The sequence below is a fragment of the Hippopotamus amphibius genome, chromosome 15 (genome assembly GCF_030028045.1).
Source record: "Hippopotamus amphibius kiboko isolate mHipAmp2 chromosome 15, mHipAmp2.hap2, whole genome shotgun sequence".
In the NCBI taxonomy this organism is placed as follows: Eukaryota; Metazoa; Chordata; class Mammalia; order Artiodactyla; family Hippopotamidae; genus Hippopotamus; species Hippopotamus amphibius.
This window is the reverse complement of record NC_080200.1, coordinates 56,542,569-56,564,385: the sequence shown is the minus strand read 5'-3', so window position 1 is coordinate 56,564,385 and position 21,817 is coordinate 56,542,569. Positions and strand designations below refer to the sequence as shown.

Below are 21,817 nucleotides of genomic sequence, written 5' to 3'. Positions count from 1 at the left end.
TGGAGAGCTTTCTCTTTCCTCTTAGTCTACCCTACAGCACATACAGATAATCTCACTATTCCTTTCAGCCATGCTTCCTCTTGTGTCACTCCTGTTCAAGAACGGTTGTCTGTTGCCCATAGATGAAGTTTCAATTCGTTTGACTGGTTTTCAGTAACTACTATCACCTCTCCCCCCGTGCTACCTATCTCCAGGAACGTATATGTTTTTTGCAGACTACCAAGCAATTCTCTGACATCAGCTGGGTGTCCTCCAATTCAACTCAATTCCAACACATTCTACCTGGAGATGAAGTCAGATCCCACAGGTTAAGTGCTCAGTCCCACAAGATTGGCCCCACGTCAGAAGCCAGTGCCAAGTCCAGGTTTTTACCTGTACTTCTGACTGACTTGGCTATAAATCAGAGGTTTCCATGACACCCTCCTCAGGTTTGAGTAATTTACTAGAGCAGCTCCCAGAAATCTGGAAACTTTACTTACTAGATTACAAGTTGATTACAAAGGATATTAAAGGATGTAAACAAACAGCCCAATGAAGAGATACATAGGGTGAGGTCAGGAAGGTCCCGAACAAGAGATTCTCTCCCCCTGGAATTTTGGTTGTGACACTCTCTCAGCTAGGCTACCTAGGGGCTTTCCAAAAGTCACATCGTCAACACATTTATCACTCTCATCACTTAAGACCTTCTAAGGGTTTTAGGAGCTCCATGCTAGGAATGGGACAAAGACCAAATATCTGTATTTTATTAGAAATCACAATATCTCATATATAATATCCTACTGGTTCTACGTTAAAACATCCCTGAGTTCAAGCAGATTTTTCTGGCTTGTTAAGGATGGTAAGAAATACACAACTGACTAATAGAATAAAGATGGGGTCAAGTACAATGGAATACAAAGAAAGGGGTCCTGGGTATGTAGAACAGAAAAATGGCATCAATTAAGGAGATGAGAAGAGTTTTCATTAAGGAGCTGACAATTCGGATGGGTCCTAAAGGAGGGGGGACAGTGAGGACTTCATCTGCAGGTGGAAAAAAGGGGGCTGGAGCACGTAGAAGAGATACTGTGGGCAGAGGAAAATACAGGACATATTTAGCAAGAGTACAAATCTAGTTTGTGTGAGGCAAAAGATTCGGTAAAGGGGAAAGAAGACTAGGAGGTTTTAAGGGATCATTGGGTAAAGAGTTGAATTCTAGAGTTTGCTGTTCATTTTTCAGTTGGTAAACAGTAGAGACTCCGAGTGTTTCCATTTTTATGGGCATGAGGAACAGAACTGGACCTTGAATAGATCCAGCAGCAGTATCTGCAACTGACTGGAGAAATATCAGAAAGGAGCAGAGGTATAGCCAATAGATCCTTGGTAAATGCAAGCCCCCTGACCAAGAGAACTTTGAGTTAAGTTTCTCCATGGCATATCTAGGGTATTAAGTGTTTAAACTCTGCTGACAATACTATCAAGAATTTTTATTACCAAATTAAGCATTCTTCCCAAGAATTAATTGAGTCTGCCCATGATAAAAATTTTAGATTTGAAAATACTGGAAATTGGAATTCCTTCTGGATACTGTGACATAGCCCTTAAAAACTAATTCACTTAATTACCAAGTTACTGAAGTTACTGTACACCCTGTAAAAGTACAAATACCCAGGATGATGTTCTTTTTCAGCTTGGATGACATTTAGGATGGTGATCTTTGATAATTATAAAATTTAAGTTAAAAGCTAATAAGATCACCTTCAAGTCAATTGATACTACTTCCCACATTCCTACACTGCAGTGACAGCTTGATTTTTAAAGGGAAAAGTATGAAGGTGATTGGGTTACTTGAGGTTAGCTTATGGGGGTAATAAATATAGAATATAAAACATACATTTATTAAATGATTTACAACTTCTATGAACTGTGTTCATAAAAATGTTAAGTAAAGTATTACGATTTTTAATAAACAATTTAAAAACATTTTACTATCTCTTAGTTTCTGGATATCTAGATATGCAAAGTTTTCTTAACAAGGGATTGAAATTTATAGCAAAATCTGCTTATTGCAGCATTTAAAACAGTTTGGATCAGGTGGTTTGTAGATTTTTTGAAAAAAGAAAAAAATTAACCTAAGTCAAATAAAAATCAGTCTTTAATATTTAGTGAAATTCTGTTGAACTATTGTAAATATAATCATTCTTAATGTATTTAAATAAAAATGTTAGGTAATGTGACATATTAGAGAATAGGCTTTGGGTGGCTTTCCCCTTAGTCGTTCTGTGGCTTTGGACAATTTATTTGACCCTCTCCTTCTGAAAAAAGCTCTTAATACCACTTAATTGTAGAGTCATGAGGAGTACTCAGGACCCTAACTGTAATTGGGTGTTTTCTACGTATTAGACCAAGGATTGGCAAACTTTTCCTATAAAAGGCCAGATAGTATTTTAGGCTTTGCAAGCCTATGGTCTCATCACAACTATTCAACTTTTCTGTTACAGCATAAAAGCAGGCATAGGCAGTACATAAATGAATGTGGCCTTCTGCCCTCTTCTAATAAAACATTCCTTATGGATGCTGAATTTTGAATTTCATATATTTCTCATATGATATAAAATATTTTTCTGGGTTTTTTGGAACTATTTAAAAATATAAAAAGTCATTATTCACTGATATTCCATAAAAACAAGCGGCAGGCCACATCTGGCCTGTGGGTAGTAGTTTGCCAACCCCTGCCTTAGACATTTAATCTGTATACTATGAGGTAGGTGCTTTATCTTAATTTTATAGATGAAAGAAACAGGTATAGAGATGGTAGGTGACTTCAAGTCCCACAGCCAATAAGTGTTAGAACCATTAAAATGACTAATGTGGAACCTTACATGGTTCAGAGTCAAATGAAATAATAGACAATTTTGCAACACTGTCCATCCTCTTATTCCACAGGATTTATTGGATTATGAGGCCAGTATCATGCTAGGCCCATTAAAAGAACATTAGAGTGTTTTTGTAAGCAGGTTCTTGTTGATTGACTTTTCTTTAATGTTCAAAAAGATGGCTTAGCTGAAAAAGGAAAAAATCACTATCTTGGTTTTATGCAGGTTTTTCCCCCTGAAAGTACTTCGGACATTCTTTCCCAATCATTCTTAAAATTCCTTTCCCTGTGTGAGAGGACAAGAATTAGCTTCCTAATTTTACATTTGGGGAAATTGAGATGGTGGTTTGGAGATGCTATGTGACTTGACATTGTGTCTTAGGGCCATAAGATTAACATCAGAATCAGAACTCATAATTCTGACATCCCATCCTAACTTACATGCTTCACTGGAAAAGGAGAAATAACACACAAAAATATAGTTCAGAGACTTTGTCTTCATTGTGATGCATATGGCCTATGACATGGTAGTTTAAGAAAGGTTTTCAAAATAATCTCCTATCTCATAACTATATAAAATAGCCTGAGCAGCGTAAAGAACTACATCAACCTAAGGTATAAACAGAGAAGGAAAAACTTTTAAATCGCTTTTTTCTTAAATGTAGATTTGCTTCTGACCTAAAATCAGTAGTATGCTGGCACGTGCCACTTTTTGAAGGGGAATAAAGTCGCAATTATTTCAAATACCAGAGAGAGGTGCCAAAATATGTTGAGGATGTTTGCCAATTGCCAAACCTCATAAAAGTGTCTTTTCCTAACATTCTACTAAACTGGAGAGGGGGCAGTTTTTAAAAAATCACTTCTGAAGATTTTTAGGGTAAGAAAAGAATAAAGATGTTGCAGAATGAGAACACATACTGCTGTAAGCCTGGATCGACCTTCCGAAACGATCTTGAACTTGAGCCCTGATTTATTGTTTCAGATCAAAATGCATGATCAGTGTATGCTTTTCCCATTGTATGATTCTGCTCAGATCTTCCTATAGGAAGTGAATAAAACATCTTCCTATAGCTCCTCTACAATTAAAAAATATCCGTAATGACTGCATAAATTCTCCTGCTGAGGAATCTGTAGTTTCCCACTGTACGGAGTCAATCACAGGGTTTATTGTTAGTACATCTTAAAGCCAGAAACAGGACTATATTTATTCCCCCCACCCCCCGCCAAACCACACACACACACACACACACAGAGAAAACGAAACCCGCCGACATCCCTATGTTTGAGAGTATGAAGATTACGTTATTATATTGTGTACATTTATAGCCACATATATTCTTGAACAAATACTACTGAAGTGCATGTGTGGTTATAATCCTACTATCCACAGAGGGCTGGTACTGTCTCCACCATAGAGCTGCTAACACATTTTTCTACCCTAACAACCTCCCCAAACTCCTTTTACTTTATAACATTTGATTCTAGCTTTATTGTTCATACCATCAAATCTTGAGTTTATCTCCTTGTAAGCTTGTCCAGGGATTTGTAACACATTCTTTGATTACTTGAGTTATTTAACTTCTTGTTTTCCCGTAAATGAAGAAATTGAAAAGACCTTTAACCTGACTTCATGGCCGAGAATGCTTTTTCAATGAAGAAACATACACGTAAAAAAAAAAATAAACCTGGTAACAAACTATTTTATAAATATGTGACTGTATTTTTCTTCATGTCCAGAAACTCTTACTGAGTAAAATTCAGGTATATTCCTCGCAAACCCACACAGTTCATAGATCTAACACCAGGTTTTCATTTGTACTGAAATGGGCAAGACAAGGAGGGCACAGGCTCACTTTGTGTCAATAAAGGACATCAAACACAGTCATGAGGCACTAATGACATAGAAGCATCGTCAGTCACGAAAAGCAAATGTCCAGAGTCTGCAGTAACTTCTCTCCTTTTGACATTTGGCAAAATTCAGTCTAGATATTTTAATACCTCAGAAAGAAAAAATAAATAAGAGATGCTACACTAAAATGTCGACCTATCATTACTCTATAGACATACAAGGGAAGGGATAAAGTAAAGGGAGGGGACCACAGATTTCCTATATTCTTGGATTATCCTTCCTTTCCGAGGGGCTCAGGGGTCTGTGTGCATCTGTCGAAATGCCAGCTGTACCTGAAGATTGAAGAGACGGTGGGTAGCTGCTGACGTGGTCCCTCAGCACTATTAAAAGTTTCTATCACAAAAACAAAATTAGCTTGATTTCTGCTCTTTAGTCTTTTGTTAAAAACCTAAGTCAAATTTGGTTATTTAAAAGTGACCTAAAAAGTCTAAAGTAAAGGAAAATATATATCCTAGCTTCCTAAGAAGAACCAGATTACAGATTTATGGCAAATAAATACACCTGAAAGCCAAGCAAGTTTCCCTCCTGTAGGAGAGTCAGACTATGAAAACAGTTCTTGTTTCTCTACGACTGATGACCACTGCATCACTCATAGAACATACCAGGAACTAGTTTCACAGTTTTAAGAGACTTTTTTCCATAATATGAAAGATAAGGGTTTAACCTAGTTCTGAGCCTGCAGAATAGATCTGCACTCCCAACATCCTCATCACAAATATATGACAACCGAACAACAAAGCACAGCCCAATCTCTGCTTACATCAAAACCACCATCTCCGTGGTATCTAATTACTCACTTTTGATGTGTTAATACCACCTGTTGCAAGACTAGGGCTGGCCGTCAATGGAGCAAGCCATTTACAAGGAAGCCTAAAGTCTATAACTGCAGAAATAACATGGAAATGTATCAACCTACCCAACGTAGTTAAATATGTTTTCAAAATTTTTCCTAGGAAATTAATTTTAATAGTATCTCCCAAGTCTGTCAACCAAAGTGACCTTGATAATTTTGGTCTTTTTATGTCAAAATCTATCAAAATTTTCTGTTTCCATGTATTAGGAACAAAGGAGCCGATATAGCATGTATTCACAATTAATTGTTAATATTTCAGTGAGTTACAATAAAGTGTTTTTGCATGCTTGAAAAATTAATTGTGGAGAAAAAATAAGGAATACTTATGGGAGGATCTCCATAATTGGGTGTTTTCATTTTGCTTTTAAAAACAACCTCTAATATTCAACTCTGACAGGGCAGTAAGTATATACATATACATATATAAAGTTCATTTCCATGCTCATTACATAAAAATAACTATCAGAAGTATCAATCTATCAGTGTCAGCTGATATATATCCAATTAATTCACTGCAGAAAGGGGGGGCGGAAAAGACCAAAAATCTCTAAAGTAATCAGTAAAGCTCACAGTTTGAAAAGATTTTTTTCTTTTTTTTTTTTGTCTTTTTTCTTTTTTTTTTGCTTATTTGAAATTTTTTGGTAGTTTATCTGTGCTCTGTCACACAAGCTGATTCCCAGACTAATGGCCTCCGAGGAGATTTGAAAGGAAGCCTGAAGACTTCTTATTGTGCTGCGCTTCTGCTTCTTGATCTTGTGAAAGCCCCAATTCACTCTCAATTTGATCGAGCTCTGACTGGTCCAGCAGTTCAAAGTCATCCCCTTCCTCTGTGTCTGTGTCCTCCCCTGGGCTGGGAGCAGCCTGAGACAGTGCTTGCTGCACGCCCGCTAACTGGTCTTTGACAGCAGCGGTCACCGCAGCGGTGATGACGTCCCCCGCCAGGTTGCTCATCAGGTTGAAGGTTTGGTCACTACTCAGAGGAAGGGTGAGACCAGCCGCTGACTGCCTCTCTGCGCTGCGTCTGGGACCGCTGGCCAAGTGCTCCTTTCTTCTCTTGAGCTCAGAGGGCAAGCCAAGGCTCAACTCATCTTCATCGTTTGTTCCCGTGCCGTTTTCTAGAGACGGAAAATCTGAAAGGTCTCGAGAGAAAACTTCCTCACTAGGTCGGTCAAGATCTGTGCAATGTAGAACAGAAGTTCATGCTTAAGCACGATGATAATTTTTTTTTATGATTCAACTTTTAATTCATGAAATAGTATCTGATAAAACGACTATCTCAGACATACAAAAGGTAGAAAATCAAAGGTTTATAAGACCCTGTAATAAACCATAATAAATGTGAGATCAGAGAATTGTCTAAAAGATCCCTGCTTTTAATTGGAATCCTCTGGATCACCTTGGCATTCATCTAGCCTCCCATCAGGCCCCCCAAGTCTGGGACACTCTCTCTACAAGTACACAAACACTACGTGTCCCCCGATGGCCTCAGCTTTCCTCTTAAACACAGAAAGAGTGTAATGACTTACTATTCAGCCCATCTTAATGTCAGCTTGGGGCTCTGACGAGAGTGTAAATGTTCACCAAAATTTCATCCTGCTCCTGGGGAGGGAATTAGCTTAAGCCAACATGGATATGTATAACCCAAAATAAAAAATATTTCAATTGCATGTTTTCATAGGTTCCAGCAGATGGTGACTATTACCCAGCCTTTGCCTTTTCATTCATGGAGATCTGTTTGAGTATCTGCAACTGTGTTTGTTTAAAGCACTGACTTAAAAGAAGCTATGGCTCCTTCCATTCCATACTCAATTTAAGAGCTTATGGAAACATTTAGCTTTCCACGAATATAGCTGAAATTAACCATATCATTTTAGCCAAATTCAGGTCCTAAACATATACAGGAACATTTTCAGATTTGGGACATTTGAAAGCAATATCAGGTTAGTAGGCAGACAGTGATTTTATTGTTTTTCACTTTTCACGGAAAATCTTTCAGTAACTCTTTACAACAGAGATTTGAAATCTTCAATTTAATTAATGAGAGCCTTCTGTAGGAATCTGATTATTGTTGCTCCCTTTGTTGTATAAATCTGAGATGGGATGCTTTTAAGAAGAAAGGGTTTGTTATCCTGGTCTTGCAGGTATTTACAGCTTGGAGAGCTTGAGAGGACTTCCGTGACCCTCTTGTTCAATGCACCGTAAAGATGAGGAAACTGAGATCCACAGAAATTATGTCACCTGTTCAAGGTCATACAGTAAAGCTAATGACAGAAGCAAGGCTACACACTTGGGTCTCCCAATCTCCAAATCTGAATTTTTTCAACACTACACAGCCTTCTTCCTTCCTCTACAAAAAGAGTCTTCTTGCTTGTAAAGACATACATAAAATAATTTTCTCATAATCCTCCTTTATAACCTGCTTATATTTTCAGTATGTGTTTAAAATGACTTGAAATAATCCAATGATACTAGCAGAAGTTATTGCACAAGGATTATCTCAAATTTCATTTTAAATTGTACTTAACCTAATTATAAAAAAAGAGGAAAGCTTTTTTTTTTTTAAACTAACTTGGAAAAAAATCAAGTTAGTTTAAAAAAAAAAGTATATGAGAAACCCTGGAGTCAGCTTTGGATTCGGGAAATCTGCCCCCCATGCTTCAGTCCCTCTTAATGAGGACTAGCCCTGGACACATGGGATTAATTTCTCTCCTCTCCCCCTCCCACTACTGCTATAAACAATGCCACCGGATATTCCAGAAGTCAAGTTTTTTCCCCTGTCAATTATTTGTTTTCAAAATAAAGGCAGATTTGGACATCGATTTTTTTCCCTCATACTCTTGAAAAAATAAAAGCTTTTGAGATATAATTCACACACTATAAAATTTACCCTTTTTACAGTATATGATTAAGTGGTTTTTAATATATTCACAAAGCTGTACCCCATCACCACTATTTAATTCTAGAACATTCTCATCATCCAAAAAGAAACACATTAGTTACCAGTCACGCACCATTCCCTCTTCCCCCAGCCTCTGGCAGCCACTAATCTATTTTCCTTTCATATGGATGTGCCTGTTCTGGACGTTTCATAGAAATGGAATTACGCAAGCTGCGTACTTGTGTGTCCAGCTTCTTGCATTTAGCATAACGTGTTTAAGGTTCATCCATACTGTAGCAAGTGTGAGTAGTTCATTTTTACAGCCAAGTGAGAGTCCCATTGTGTAGATGTACCACACTTTGTTTATCCAGTCAGCAGGTGACAGAGTTAAATACTTTTGCACGCACTCATAATAATAAAAATCAGAGCATCTAGCAGTGTGGCCATACCGTCAGAAGTGTCTGTCTGTGGAGTATATCCTTCTGAAAGGTTGAAGGTCCCATTGTCGGTCCAGGAGACCTCGGACACATCTGTGTCAGACACAGACAACTCTTTGGCAGCAACGGTGAGGCTGATCTGTGTTGATATAAATACCAGTGACACATTTCAAACTTCTGTGGGAAACCTTTTGAAAAATCCAACTAACACCCAAACTGTCAGAATAATAAAAACCAGATGAGAATTTTCCTTTTGATATTGTTCAATCATCTTAGAGACATAGGAGGAGTCTATTAAGAAAATCATTCCAGTTTTGATACATGTAGATAAATGTACAGTCAAACCACACAAGAACAAATTGAAAACTAAACAAAGAATACCTTAGGGCAAAGAGCGGAAAAGTCTAATTCACTGTCATCTTTGTGACTTTTTTCTTTATCTGCTTCTGTTGAGAAAAAAATTGGAAGCTTTCAGTTTCCTGGCCAGCTTAGACAGAGTGTATTTTACCCTTTATATAGCCTTATCCCATCTTCCTCATATTCTTCAATGCCTCTGTGCAATTAAATGTTTGCACATAACAAGCTTCACATATTTGCAAATGTTTGGTTTCCGAGGGAGATGGTTCCCATCAGTAGTTCTCATAGCATGGCCCCTGGACCAGTGATGTCAGCATCACTGGGAAACTTTTAGAAATGCAATTCCCCAGGCCCTCCCCCAGACCAACTGATTCAGAAGCTCTGGGGTGGGGCCCCCAATCTAAGCTTTAATAAGCTCTGGAGACAACTCTGATGCTCACTCGTCTGAGAATCTATAAGGACAAAGGCCAAGTTAAAAAGTGAAAAAGGAGCACATGGGTCTTCCCTCTATTTTCTTTTCCTTCCCTGGTTCTATTGACCCCCTCTTACATGGCTCCCACACACAGCCCTATCTGTGTCACTCGTTTGCAGGACCCCATCCCCAAAGAAAACAATTTATAGAAAATAAACAGTAAGTATCAAATGTAGAATTGTTGAAGCCTTTTCTCTCTCCCCTGACAATCTGGATTAAAAAGTCAATTTATTGTACGTTTGAGAAAAGAATAAAAGCCTGAATAGGAAAAAGCTATGTTACTTTGTGGGGGGGATTTGATTCTGTGATAATATGCAATAAAAGGCTAAAACACCCTGAAATGTATTAAAGCTGATTTGATAATAAACAGCCAACCGATATCTCATCACGCATGGTATCTAACATTCAAATGTTACGTACCAGACCTCTCACGTTTCTTCTGGTTAATATATTCTCTGATTCCAAAATCTAGTTTCAGCAGAAATGACTTGATTTTGCTGTATATTTTTTGTCCAATATCATTACACTTAAACAGTGGACACAAAAATGCACATAGTACTGAAAGGTAAAGAGGAAGAGAGTTTAGGGAAAATGACCTTACTTTCCCAAGGCTACACCTCACTATGACACAAAATTATTTCAGTTTCCTTAGTGAAAAACTGGGGGTTTTTTCTTAGGGAAATGCCTCTGTAAAATAAGTTCGCGGTTTTTATTCTTCCCCCTGTAATGATAACATTTTCTCCTACACACACACACACACACACACACACACACACACACACACACAACCACCATGGTCACTGCTTTCAAAGTCTTGCAATTAAATAACTCCATCCCTTCAATCCTTTCACCCTCAAAATTTATATAAAAGTTACATGCTTTCCAGACAACAGTCCCGGATTAGAATATCAACTCTACGTATTTGTTCAATGACATTTTTCTATAGAAAAGTTATTAACTATCTACTAGTCTCTCAGCAGTAATACTGGGATAATAACATCACCTCTTGGGGTTGCTGTGAAGAATAAATGAGATGAATACAGACCACCTGAATAATGCTTTGCCCGTATTAGACTCTCTATCCCCGGCTCTCTTCTCCTTTCCCTCCTAAGCAAGGCAGATCAAGGGCTGATATTCCACGCGAGTTCTACTTGGGAGAACAGATCTGAGCTCTGACCATCTGCCCTTTGTGTTAGGCATTACAAATACAAAAAGACAGGAAGATCCACCCAGGGAATGCAGTGTATTCTCTAATGTTTACTTCTCTGCTGTTGTTAGGACACGTGCCCTTTTAAACAGGGGTTGCAAACTCAAGTATTTCTAGAAGCCAAGGAGGTGTATGTAAATTTTAAAGGCTGGTGCAAGCAAAATGGGAAAACATGAGGGTTAGCTGAGCGGAGAGCGACTGTCCTCTCTAAAGATGGCAGGGCCAGATCTTTATATTTTTCAGGGGAAGCAGGTAATTGAAACTTTTTTACAGCACTTTTGAGCTATAACTAACCTACGATAAACTGCACATATTTAAAGTGTACAATCTGATGTTTTGATATATGCATACAACTAAGAAACTGTCGTCATGATAAAGACAGTGAATATACCTGCCATTCCCCAAAGTTTCCTCCTGTTTCTCTTAATCCCTCCCTCCGGCCTTTCCCTGCCCTCATCCACTCCATCTCCAGGCAACCATTTATGTGCTTTGTCACTAAAGATCAGTTTGAATTACATATAAATGGAATCATACAGTATGTACTCCTTTTTTACCTGGCTTTTCCCACTCAACCTAATTATTCTGAGATTTATCCAGATTGTTGCATACATCAATTTTTTAGTAGTGAGTAGCAATCCATTGCATGGATATACCACAGTTTGTTTACCCACCTATCTGTTCATGGGCATGAGAACTGTCTTCTGTTCCAAAGCTACTCGAAATCAAGCCGCTGTGAACATTTGTGGACAAGTCTTTGTGTAGGTGTATGCTTTCATTTCTCTTGGGAAAACACCTGGCTGGGTCATACAGTAGTTTTCAAAAAACTACCAAAGTGTTATCCAAAGTGGCTGTACCATTCTACCTACCCACCAACAGTGAGTGAGAACTCCAGCTACTTCATATCCTGGCTAATACTCGATACAGTCAGTATTTCTGATTTTTGCCGTCTTGGTGGGGGAATAATGGTATCTCCTGCTTTTAATTACATTTTGAGCCGCAGATCACGCACAACAGCAAAGTATTACTGTGTTTGTGGGAGGTGGAGAGTATAGCTTGTTGATAGTTTTACTGACATAATTTAAAATACAATAAATCACTTATAACCTTGCTTTTTGACAGCTATTCTCACAATTTTGAAACAGCAACGTGTCTCTAGAAAAAAGGAGAAACTCTGTACAGCAGGCAATTAAAGAATAATCAACTTGCTTTATAATCAAGAACTCATCCCTCCTCTTCTCAACTGTGGAAGGTCTTGTAGACCATTAAATGATACCATATGCATCACATCAATTAGCCAAATGTTCTACTATACTTACACAGTAGATAGCTGAGTATAACCCCAGGAATGTAACTTCCCAAGATCGTAAAAAAGGTGCACACACTGCAGACCAGGAGACAAAACTAGAAATAACAGAAGTAACATGTGACAGTTGTACATCACATCAAGATATTTCAGAGCACAGGATACACACACAGTTATTCATCTATATGCCATCTACCATGTTATGGCATATGTTTTCAAACAGTGTTCTTTGCACTTAGATCTGACTAATGACTGCTGTGTTCAACCAGCCTTAGCCCACTTTAACATTTAATAATAATCACTGTGAAGGTTCCAGAGCTAATCTCTCGCCCAGAGAACAACATCTCCCGTTAATTATGCCTGCGGCTGTATTACCGGGTACAAGAGATCTGAAGAAAAGTATGTGCCCCGAAACTTCTTTTACTCAGGGTCACTCACTGAAAATAATGCAGCTCGGTAATGAAATCTATAAGCTCAAACTACTTCTATAAGTCCGTGGAAATTCACAGAGCTGGCAAAAACATGTTATAGAAATCAGAGGCATTTACATAAATATAACAGTAACTTGCACAGCTGAGAAGTAGCCAGGATAACTCTACTGGCCATTACTATCCTCCTTCCTAACCATATCCATCCCTCAAATTGACCCCACCTCTAGGTCACCTAGAAACCAATGGCAAATGAAAGTAAATTCCTCCAGTCGAATTTGATCATTTTCTTTCTCTCTGTCAGTTGTGGCCAAAAGAATCTTGGTTGTTTTGAGAGAGTTAAACATCAAGACAGAGAAATTCTCCCAAGAAATCTTCACTTCTTTTCCACACTCTATTCTTAAAAGTAAACTATCTTACTTCTTTGCCTTATCTTTAAACTACACTACTAAATTTCACAGATAAAGCCAAGAAAATTCATTAAGGGAATTTCAAAAAGACACACGAGGAAAGGATACATAACGTTGATAAATAATTGATTAAGAGAAACAGCAAGAGGGTTTAAAATTCAGATTAACTTTGATTTTTCATTCTTGGCACAGGGTTAAGAAATTTACTAGTCAAAAGGAAAACATACGAACTTGTCAGAACAAAATTAAGAGCTATTTCTCAAACATCGGGGGTCCTTCAAAAATATGGAATTCTAATAGTAAAATGGAAGAGGAAAGACCATAAAAGTTAAAAGAACAAATAAAAGCATTACTATATCCAGAATTCAGTTTTGCACAGGGATTGCATATTATCCACCAAATTTATAGTATCGTCATCTTAGGCTAATTAACTTGGGGTATACTAATGCAACCCAATGCAGAAGTTTAAGTTCAGAATCTTCTAAAAATGTGTTTAATTATCTCCGTAAAATAATCATCAAAAACGCAAGTCACCCCGCCCTCCCGCCACCACATTGATATCTATTCGAAAAATTGCCTTCAGTGATTAAAATAATTTCTCCATATACAATGTTGCAACTTGAGTATGCTCAAAATGTGTCTGCGTATAGTTCAATTATTCATTGAAGTTAGACTTCCTGTAGCATGCTACAAAGAGGGGTTTTATTTTTTTTTATTTTTTTAAGGTCTTCATTGGAATATAATTGCTTTACACTCTTGTACCAGCTTTTGAGGTACACCAAAGTGAATCAGCTGTATTTATACATATATCCCCATAACCCCTCCCTCCTGCGACTCCCTCCCGCTCTCCCTGTCCTGGCCCTCCAAGGCATCACCCATCATCGAGTTGATCTCCCTTTGTTATATAGCAACTTCCCACTAGCTATGTGTTTTACACTTGGTAGTGTATATATGTCTGTGCCACTCTCTCACTTCGTCCCAGCTTCCCCTTCACCCCCCACCCCAGCCCCTCCAACCCTGTGTCCTCCAGTCCATTAAGAGAGGGGTTTTACATGAGGACCTTCCTAGGTCTTTCCTTTCAACTACAGGTGGACATTCAAGTTTCTATAGCACCGGAAGGGAAGGGGTCTATTGACGGCTGTACACCTCAACCGTGCTGTCGGGATACACTGGGAGCTGCCTCTACACATCAGAACACTACAGTGTGCATTCCCCCCTGTAACTCCTTTCAAACCACTCGACTCTTCTCCTCATGGGTTTTCAACTTTGTTGGAAAAATACTCATTCCATTTATATAATCACTTATGGATGTTTCTGCCAAGATTTTCTTTCTTAAGTAAATCATGCAAGAATCTCCACTTTTTAGACTGAAAGTAAGACTCAATTACCTTCAAAAGCAGCCTCAAAGGGCTATGTGTTCCTCTGATTTGAGAACCAGCCTAAATAATATAAACTGAAATTCTTAATAACACATTTTTTGTTGTTGTCTTTTACTTTTTTCTTTATTGGAGTATAATTGTTTTACAGTATTGTGTTAGTTTCTGCTGTACAACAAAGTGAATCAGCTATATGTATACGTATATCCCCATATCCCCTCCCTCTTGAGCCTCCCTCCCACCCTCCCTATCCCACCCCTCTAGGTCGTCACAAGGCATGGAGCTGATCTCCCTGTGCTCTGTAGCAGCTTCCCACTAGCTATCTATTCTACATTTGGTAGTGTATATATGTCAGTGCTACTCTCTCACTATGTCCCAGCTTCCCCTTCCCCCCCCAGCTCTGTGTCCTCAAGTCCGCTCTCTACATCTGCATCTCCATTCCTGCCCTGCCACTAGGTTCATCAGTACCATTTTTCTAGATTCTGTATGTGTGCATTAGCATATGGTATTTGTTTTTCTCCTTCTGATTTACTTCACTCTTAATAACACATTTTTATCCTTGGTCCAGCTAAGAAGACAAATCATCATTCATTTTAGTTAATAAGCTACATAAATACGGATCAAATAGAAATCAATTTCAAAATACAAGGTTGCGGACTTTCTAGTGCTGACAACACGAACATTTCCAAACCATGCTAATATCAGCTCTTCTGGCATGTGTTCCTAGTATATTATATTCAGAATTGGAGAACCCTTACAAGCTGATAAAGTAGGTTAATTCATTTGCTTTCAAGTTTATTGCACATTTTAAAGCACACACATCATTCTCCTTTCCTGGAAAACTTGCCTTGCCAGGGCTCTGCTGTTTAAACAGAGACATTTCTTGAAGAAATATGCTGAAATTCATCCATGATTCTGCAAGACAGTGGCTGAGCCCAGGTCTCTCATCTGGTTTGGAATTGACAACTTCCCAGCTAAAGAGAGAAAAAGAAAACAAAAACTTTTAACTGCACTTTGGATGATTCACTTAACATTTATTGCTTCAGCAGATATTCACTGAGCACCTCCTAGTGGCCACGCTCTCTGGAAAAGCTACGTGAATGCGGAGATGAACAAGCCAGGCACCTGTCCAAGGAAGTTCACAGGCCAAGGCAAGGACCGAGCTCCACCATTATCTGGTCACAACGAAGGAAGCATATAGGGTGGGGGCTTTGGGACACCTTCCCTGAAGATGTCACGTTTATGCTACAACCTGGATTTGCACTGTTTACCACAAGGGCTTGGAAGGGTTCCAGACAGAACAATGTACAGCATATGCAAGAGGTCCTGTAGTGACAAGGAGCTGAGGCACCACGGGTCCCAGTGCCGCTGCAGCAGAGAGAACCAGAGAATAACACTGCAGGGAGCTGGATGGTAGGAAGAGCCTGATCACACAGGGCCTTGTGGCATTGTTAGAAATGTCTTAAACTCTAAGGATAGGGAAGCCCAGTACCTTTAAAGAAACCTTGGCTTTAATCTTACCATCCTCCCCCTCAACAACACCAACAATGCATTTTCCGTACACAGTTGATCCTTGTACAACGCTGCGGTTAATCCACGTATGTATAAGTTATTGTTGGCCCTTTGTATCTGGGGTTCCTCTGCAGTATTTACTGTTGAAAAACATCTAAGAGGACCCATGCAGTTCAAACCCGGGTTGTTCAAGGGTCAACTGTGTATTCTGTTGGTCAACTCAGTAGAAAGCTGTTAAATTCAACAGGATCTCACGATACCCTGTATGTTTCTAGAGTATCTTTTCCCCATCATCATCACAGAACGTGCTGAGTATGGTGCGTGTCCCAGGCACATGGTGCGTGTCCCAGGCACGTGCTGTGGGTCCCCGCCCTCACTTTCCCACAGGAACCGCAGTGAGCTAAAAATGAGTAACAATCGCTCCAGGAAGAAGACAGGAAATACTGGGCATTTCCTAAAGTTACAGTGCCATCAAGTTCAAATCCCACTCTTGCAATCCTAACTCATCACATACGTATACCAGTTCAAACAAGCTCTACTAAGGGCACCCAAATTCATTTCTTTCACAGATAATTTTAAACTTATGTGTCTAGTAGAGGACACACTGTTAGTGAAGCGTCATCTGAGCTATGATTGCAAGGGTGTCAGGGTGAGGCTGATCTCTGCACCCAACTCCAGTAGCCCGATGACAAATCAAAACTCTTGGCCCTGAGATGCTCAGCTACCCAGAAATTGTGTACATATAGATTCTGTTTCCTCTTAATAAACTTTCAAACCAACACCAAGGAAACTGTAGATTAAATAATACAATTGCTCTTTTCAATATAAATTTTAAGTTATATTTAAATGAGTGCAAAAGCATTAAAAAAGCAAAAAAAAAAAAAAAAAAAAGGACTTCTTGTCCTTCCTCTTTGCTCTGTCAGCCTCAATCAGTGACTGCCAGTCACTGAGCTGCCAGGTGTACAGGTGATGCTACTCCGCGAGGTAGACATCTGCCAAGTGATTTCCCAAAATGTTGTAAGAAATGAACTTTTGGGATGTTTAGCTGTTAGTTGATGCCTTCATTAACTCTACCCACTCTTAAACCAGTGAGCAAGTCTGTTTACACTGGTGACCAAATTTAGCACTAGGTTTGCATATCCTATGAATGATTCCAAGACCTATTAAAAGAAACACTAAGTTTATATGTCTAGGAGGCCACTATTTGTAACAAAATCTTGTCAATATGTCAGCTTAATGGGAAAAGATTTGTACAGGAGAGTAAAAACTGAAATAGTTATTAAACTGTGGCTTCCTTTCTAGAACAACATAGACTTGTTACAAATTGGCAAGGGTAGGCTACTCTACTGCTCAGCATATGACATAAATACACATGTTAATTTCTGCCCTCTATGCATATCGAGTAGTATTTAAGGATGTGGTTAAACTGGCAAATACAATTCTAACAAAAATCAATGAAAACTTAAAATGGAACTATTTGATTATTATTATTTTAACAATTCCCATGGAATGAGTGAACATTTTGTATTTTGAAACAAATTTAAAATATACTTCCATAATAAATAGAGTTGTGTTCAAAAATGAAAGACGGAATGGAAATGAAGAAACTCAAACTCCATGTTTGTACATGAACCTCAGAATCACAATATAGAGAAAAAAATCACAGAAGAATATACACAGCACGATTTCATTTATATAAAGCTCAAAATCACACTAAGCTAACGGTTATTTAAGCAAGGAAATGATAAAAAAGCAAACAAGATTCAAGAGAGGGGTGACCTAAGATGGGGGTGTGTAGGGAATGAGACTAAAGATGGCAATGGGAGCTTCTCAGGTATCTGTCATGTTCTATACCTTAACGTAGGTGCTGGATATGCGAGAATCGATGTATTACTGCTCTTAAAGCTATACCTGTACACACATACGGCCTTGATGTAAAATTCCTTGGTACTTAAATATATAATCATTCTTTTTATTTAATGAGTACCATTCTTACCTGAGTATATCCCACGTCACATCCTATAGTCAAAATACAAATGTTACCTCCTGTGACAGCACTTTGGGACAATAAATTCCACGGTTACTTATATTTATTTTTAACAAAAGCACCGTAGGGAGTTCCCTGGTTGCCTAGTGGTTAGGACTCAGCACTTTCACTGCTGTGGCCCAGATTCAAGCCCTGGTCAGGGAACTGAAATCCCACAAGCAATGTGGCGCGGCCAAAACTAAAAAAAAAATCACACTGAACAGTTCTAATGACATCTGAATTACAGTTACAATCACCAACAGGAATGAGAAATTCATTGTATAAATCATGAAAATATTACCTAACCAAATGGGTTTTGCAAAGAGTAGTAAAATGTCTGAGATAAAATAAATGTATAGATTGTCCTGAATAAAATTTAATGGAAATAGGTATGATTTAACAAGAAAATCTGAATTCAGTGGCAAAGGAGAGATTGTCACTTTACATGTACACTCTAAAAGAAACAGGCACCTATCAGAGTAAATCTCTGGGAATTTCATCATAGTTTTAAATTGTCCAGTGACTAATTCCAAGGACCAGTAGAGCATACATTTCTATTGTCTTCTGTTATATATAGTCTACCATTAACTTATGTCACTACAGTTCAATTTAAATAATACAGTTACATAATATACTTCAATAATGCAGTTATATAGTTTAGAATGAGATGGGACAATTGATGTCAACTTTTCAAATTCCCTTCTTTTACAGACGAGGACAGTGAAACCCACGTTTTCTCAATTCAGGGCAAAGCCTGACCAGAGGCTCCTGATTTCCAATACAGTTCTCTTCCCTTTAAAACATGTGCCCTCTTCAAGGGAAGAATAAATTCAATGACATCTTGGAAGAGACCATGTACTATAATTTAGAACAAGAAGGAACAACATATAATGTTCCTCCTCACTCCTTTCTAGAGTCAGAAGGAATGAGGTGTGATTGGCCATGATCAACACGACATCATTTAGGACCTACTCCTTCCAGGAAAAAAAGAGCACTTTCTGTGCAGAATCCAAACATTTATCAGAACGTAAGATTCACGCTGGATGGTTGGTCAACGATGAATACAGGTGACATCTACACATACACACACACACACACACTCACGCACACGCAGGCTCTGAGTTGCTCCATAATGAAACTCTAGGTGTTCCTAGAGAGCCTTGCCTGGAAAACACAGAACCTTCAGAGAAAGGATCTCCTGTGAATACTGGACGATGCTCGGGAGACAGATCTTTTACATGCTGTGTGGCTGTCTTCCCACCATCCTTGGCGCTGATCAATGTGCAACGAAAGGCCCAACCGACAGAAAAGGAGGCTGAAAAACAGTGTGAATCTTTACCAAGTTCTTCACCAAAGAGTGTAAGTCTTCTGTGACTGAAGTTTATCCAAGGGAGAAAATTAGCTACCAATGGCTTCGGCATGAATATCCCAGGGTTAGTTTTTTTCCTGCATAGTTTTAGAGAGAAAATGCATTTTCCAGGTTCAAAGGGAAGGTTCTTTTGTTGGTCTGTCTGTCCTTTCTTTCCTTCCTTCCTTCCTCCCTCCGCTTGCTTGCTTGCCTCTTTCCAGCCAGCTTTCTCTCCCCCTCCTGCCTCCCTCCAGCCAGGAGACAAGGACCACTGAAGAGTCCCTCCCTCGTGACCATCAGCCCCAACGTCCCAGACTCTCCGCAAACCCAGTTCACGTGGTTCGCAGTGAGAAGCCACACGTCCCAGCCTTGCCACAGCTGTGGCATCTTTCACACAAGCTCCGCCCCAGGATCTGCAGCTGTGCTGAGCGTTCCAAAGAGCTACCAAACTGAGGCCCTGGCAGATTCCATGTAGTTGTGTTCTCCTTCTTAAGAGAAACGAAAGGACAGATTTTTGACAAAGGACAGTCTGCGTGGTCAAGGTAAGCAGCTGATTACTGAAGAACCAGTATGGTTCCTCTGGTCTGAGAAATTCTAACGGAATAAGAATCAGAGAGACGGCCTCCTTAGACAAGCAGCCTCACTTTGTCACAGAAGGGAGCTCAGGCCTCCCAGCAGAATTTGACGCCAACATCCCTTCTTTCCACCTCCATACCCCTATTAGAATACAATTAGGCATAGACAGTAGACGCGGCCAAAGTAATCTCTTTAGGTACTTCCCACTTGGGAAGTGTGTTCAGTGAACCCCAGGACACTGTCTAAACAGCAGCTGTTGGGGCCTCACTCCAGAAACTCTGAGGGCGCAGGCTTGGGTGACCTCAGAAATCTGCCTTTGAGTTAGTGTCCCACGTAATTCTGAGGCAGGTGTTGCTTATCCTAAGAGTTACAATAAGCAACACCCAGTGAGAAAGTTACATAGAATTCCCGTTTCAGGGCTTCCCTGGTGGCGCAGTGGTTAAGAATCCGCCTGCCAATGCAGGGGACACGGGTTCGATCCCTGCTCTGGGAAGATCCCGCAAGCTGCAGAGCAGCTAAGCCCGTGCACCACAACTATGGAGCCTGAGCTCTAGAGCCTGTGAGCCACAACTACTGAGCCCACATGCCACAACTACTGAAGCCCACGCACCTAGAGCCCATGCTCCACAACAAGAAAAGGCCCTGCACTGAGAAGCCCACGCAGCACAACGAAGAGTAGCCCCCACTCGCTGCAACTAGAGAAAGCCCTTGAGCAGCAACGAAGACCCAACACAGCCAATAAATAAATAAATTTTAAAAAAAGAATTCCTATTTCAAAGATAGAGACAAGAGGGGAGTATGCTTCAGGCAAGATGGTATAGCGAGGGCCCAACATGCCCGCCTATCTGAAACAACCAAAAAAAAGGAAAAAAGACAGGGAAAAACAGACAAAATATCTGAACAATGATTTTTCAAGAGTATGGAAATAATGCAGGGTCACTGATCCCTGACTTGGTGGGGGGCAGCCCTTGAGTGTCAGGCCCTGGAGCCGGGAGTCGCCCCCCAGGTGAGTCCTGGTGACTACCTGAGTTGAGGAGACAGAAGTGAGAGTCCAAAGAGGCTGATGCTGGCAGGACAGAGTGTGGGGGGTAGGGCCTGCACAGCGAACATGGGTCACTTTCAGGGTCCCCTGGACCCTCCAGCTGAGGTGCACAAGTGAGGACGAAGGCATCAGAAAGGACGAGAGGGAACAGAGTCCTGTGCTCGCAGGGCTGGGAAGGATGCCTGGTCCCACCGACTAGAGTGGAAATCCTCAAAATTCACACGTCGGGTAGAGCACTCAGAAGGGTCCTACCTCAGCAGCAGAGAATAATGAGTCCTGGACTAAATGCTGCTGTGGTCCTAACACGTCTTACAAGCAATGTCCAAAAGGATCCAGCTGACGTTAAGTAATTTAACTGTGTCATACACAGGAATAAAAAGAGGTGAGTTTTGTTATGAATCAGATAACCCACATGGTCAAACTGGGATCGGAATGATTTTTTTAAATTCTTCTTTCATAGCTACAGTTTTTTAAAAGTCGTTTTATTTATAACATAGGAATTTACAAAAATAAAATTTTAAAAATGTCATTTACATCATCACCAAATTCCTAGGAATAAATGTTACAAAAGATGCATAAAACTCTACACTAAAAACTACAAAACATTAAAGAAAACTAAAGAAGACCTCAGTGAATGGAGGAATACCTTCATGGAGTAGACATATTGGCATATTGTAAATATATCAATTCTCCCCAACTTGATCTACAAACTCAAAATCTCATAAGATTTTATAATGCCACTTGGCCGCCTAATCCTAAAATTTAAAGTGCCGAGAACAGCCAAGGAATTCTTGAAGAAGATAAACAAAGCTGCAGATATATGCTACCATAT

At 39.5% G+C, this 21,817-nt stretch overlaps 1 protein-coding gene across 2 annotated transcripts in view; it reads right to left on the bottom strand.

Annotated features, from left to right (window-relative positions):
• Positions 1–5,103: 5,103 nt before the first annotated feature.
• RETREG1 (reticulophagy regulator 1) overlaps positions 5,104–21,817 on the bottom strand; it is a 130,073-nt gene continuing 113,359 nt past the window's right edge. For both annotated transcript variants that reach the window (XM_057708519.1, XM_057708520.1), the window contains 6 exons: positions 15,329–15,455; positions 12,281–12,365; positions 10,178–10,315; positions 9,310–9,374; positions 8,941–9,067; positions 5,104–6,788 (listed from right to left, as the gene is read on the bottom strand). In XM_057708519.1, the coding sequence (XP_057564502.1) occupies positions 6,295–6,788; positions 8,941–9,067; positions 9,310–9,374; positions 10,178–10,315; positions 12,281–12,365; positions 15,329–15,455 (1,036 nt within the window). In that variant the 3' untranslated portion in view covers positions 5,104–6,294. The remainder of the gene's footprint in view (positions 6,789–8,940; positions 9,068–9,309; positions 9,375–10,177; positions 10,316–12,280; positions 12,366–15,328; positions 15,456–21,817) is intronic.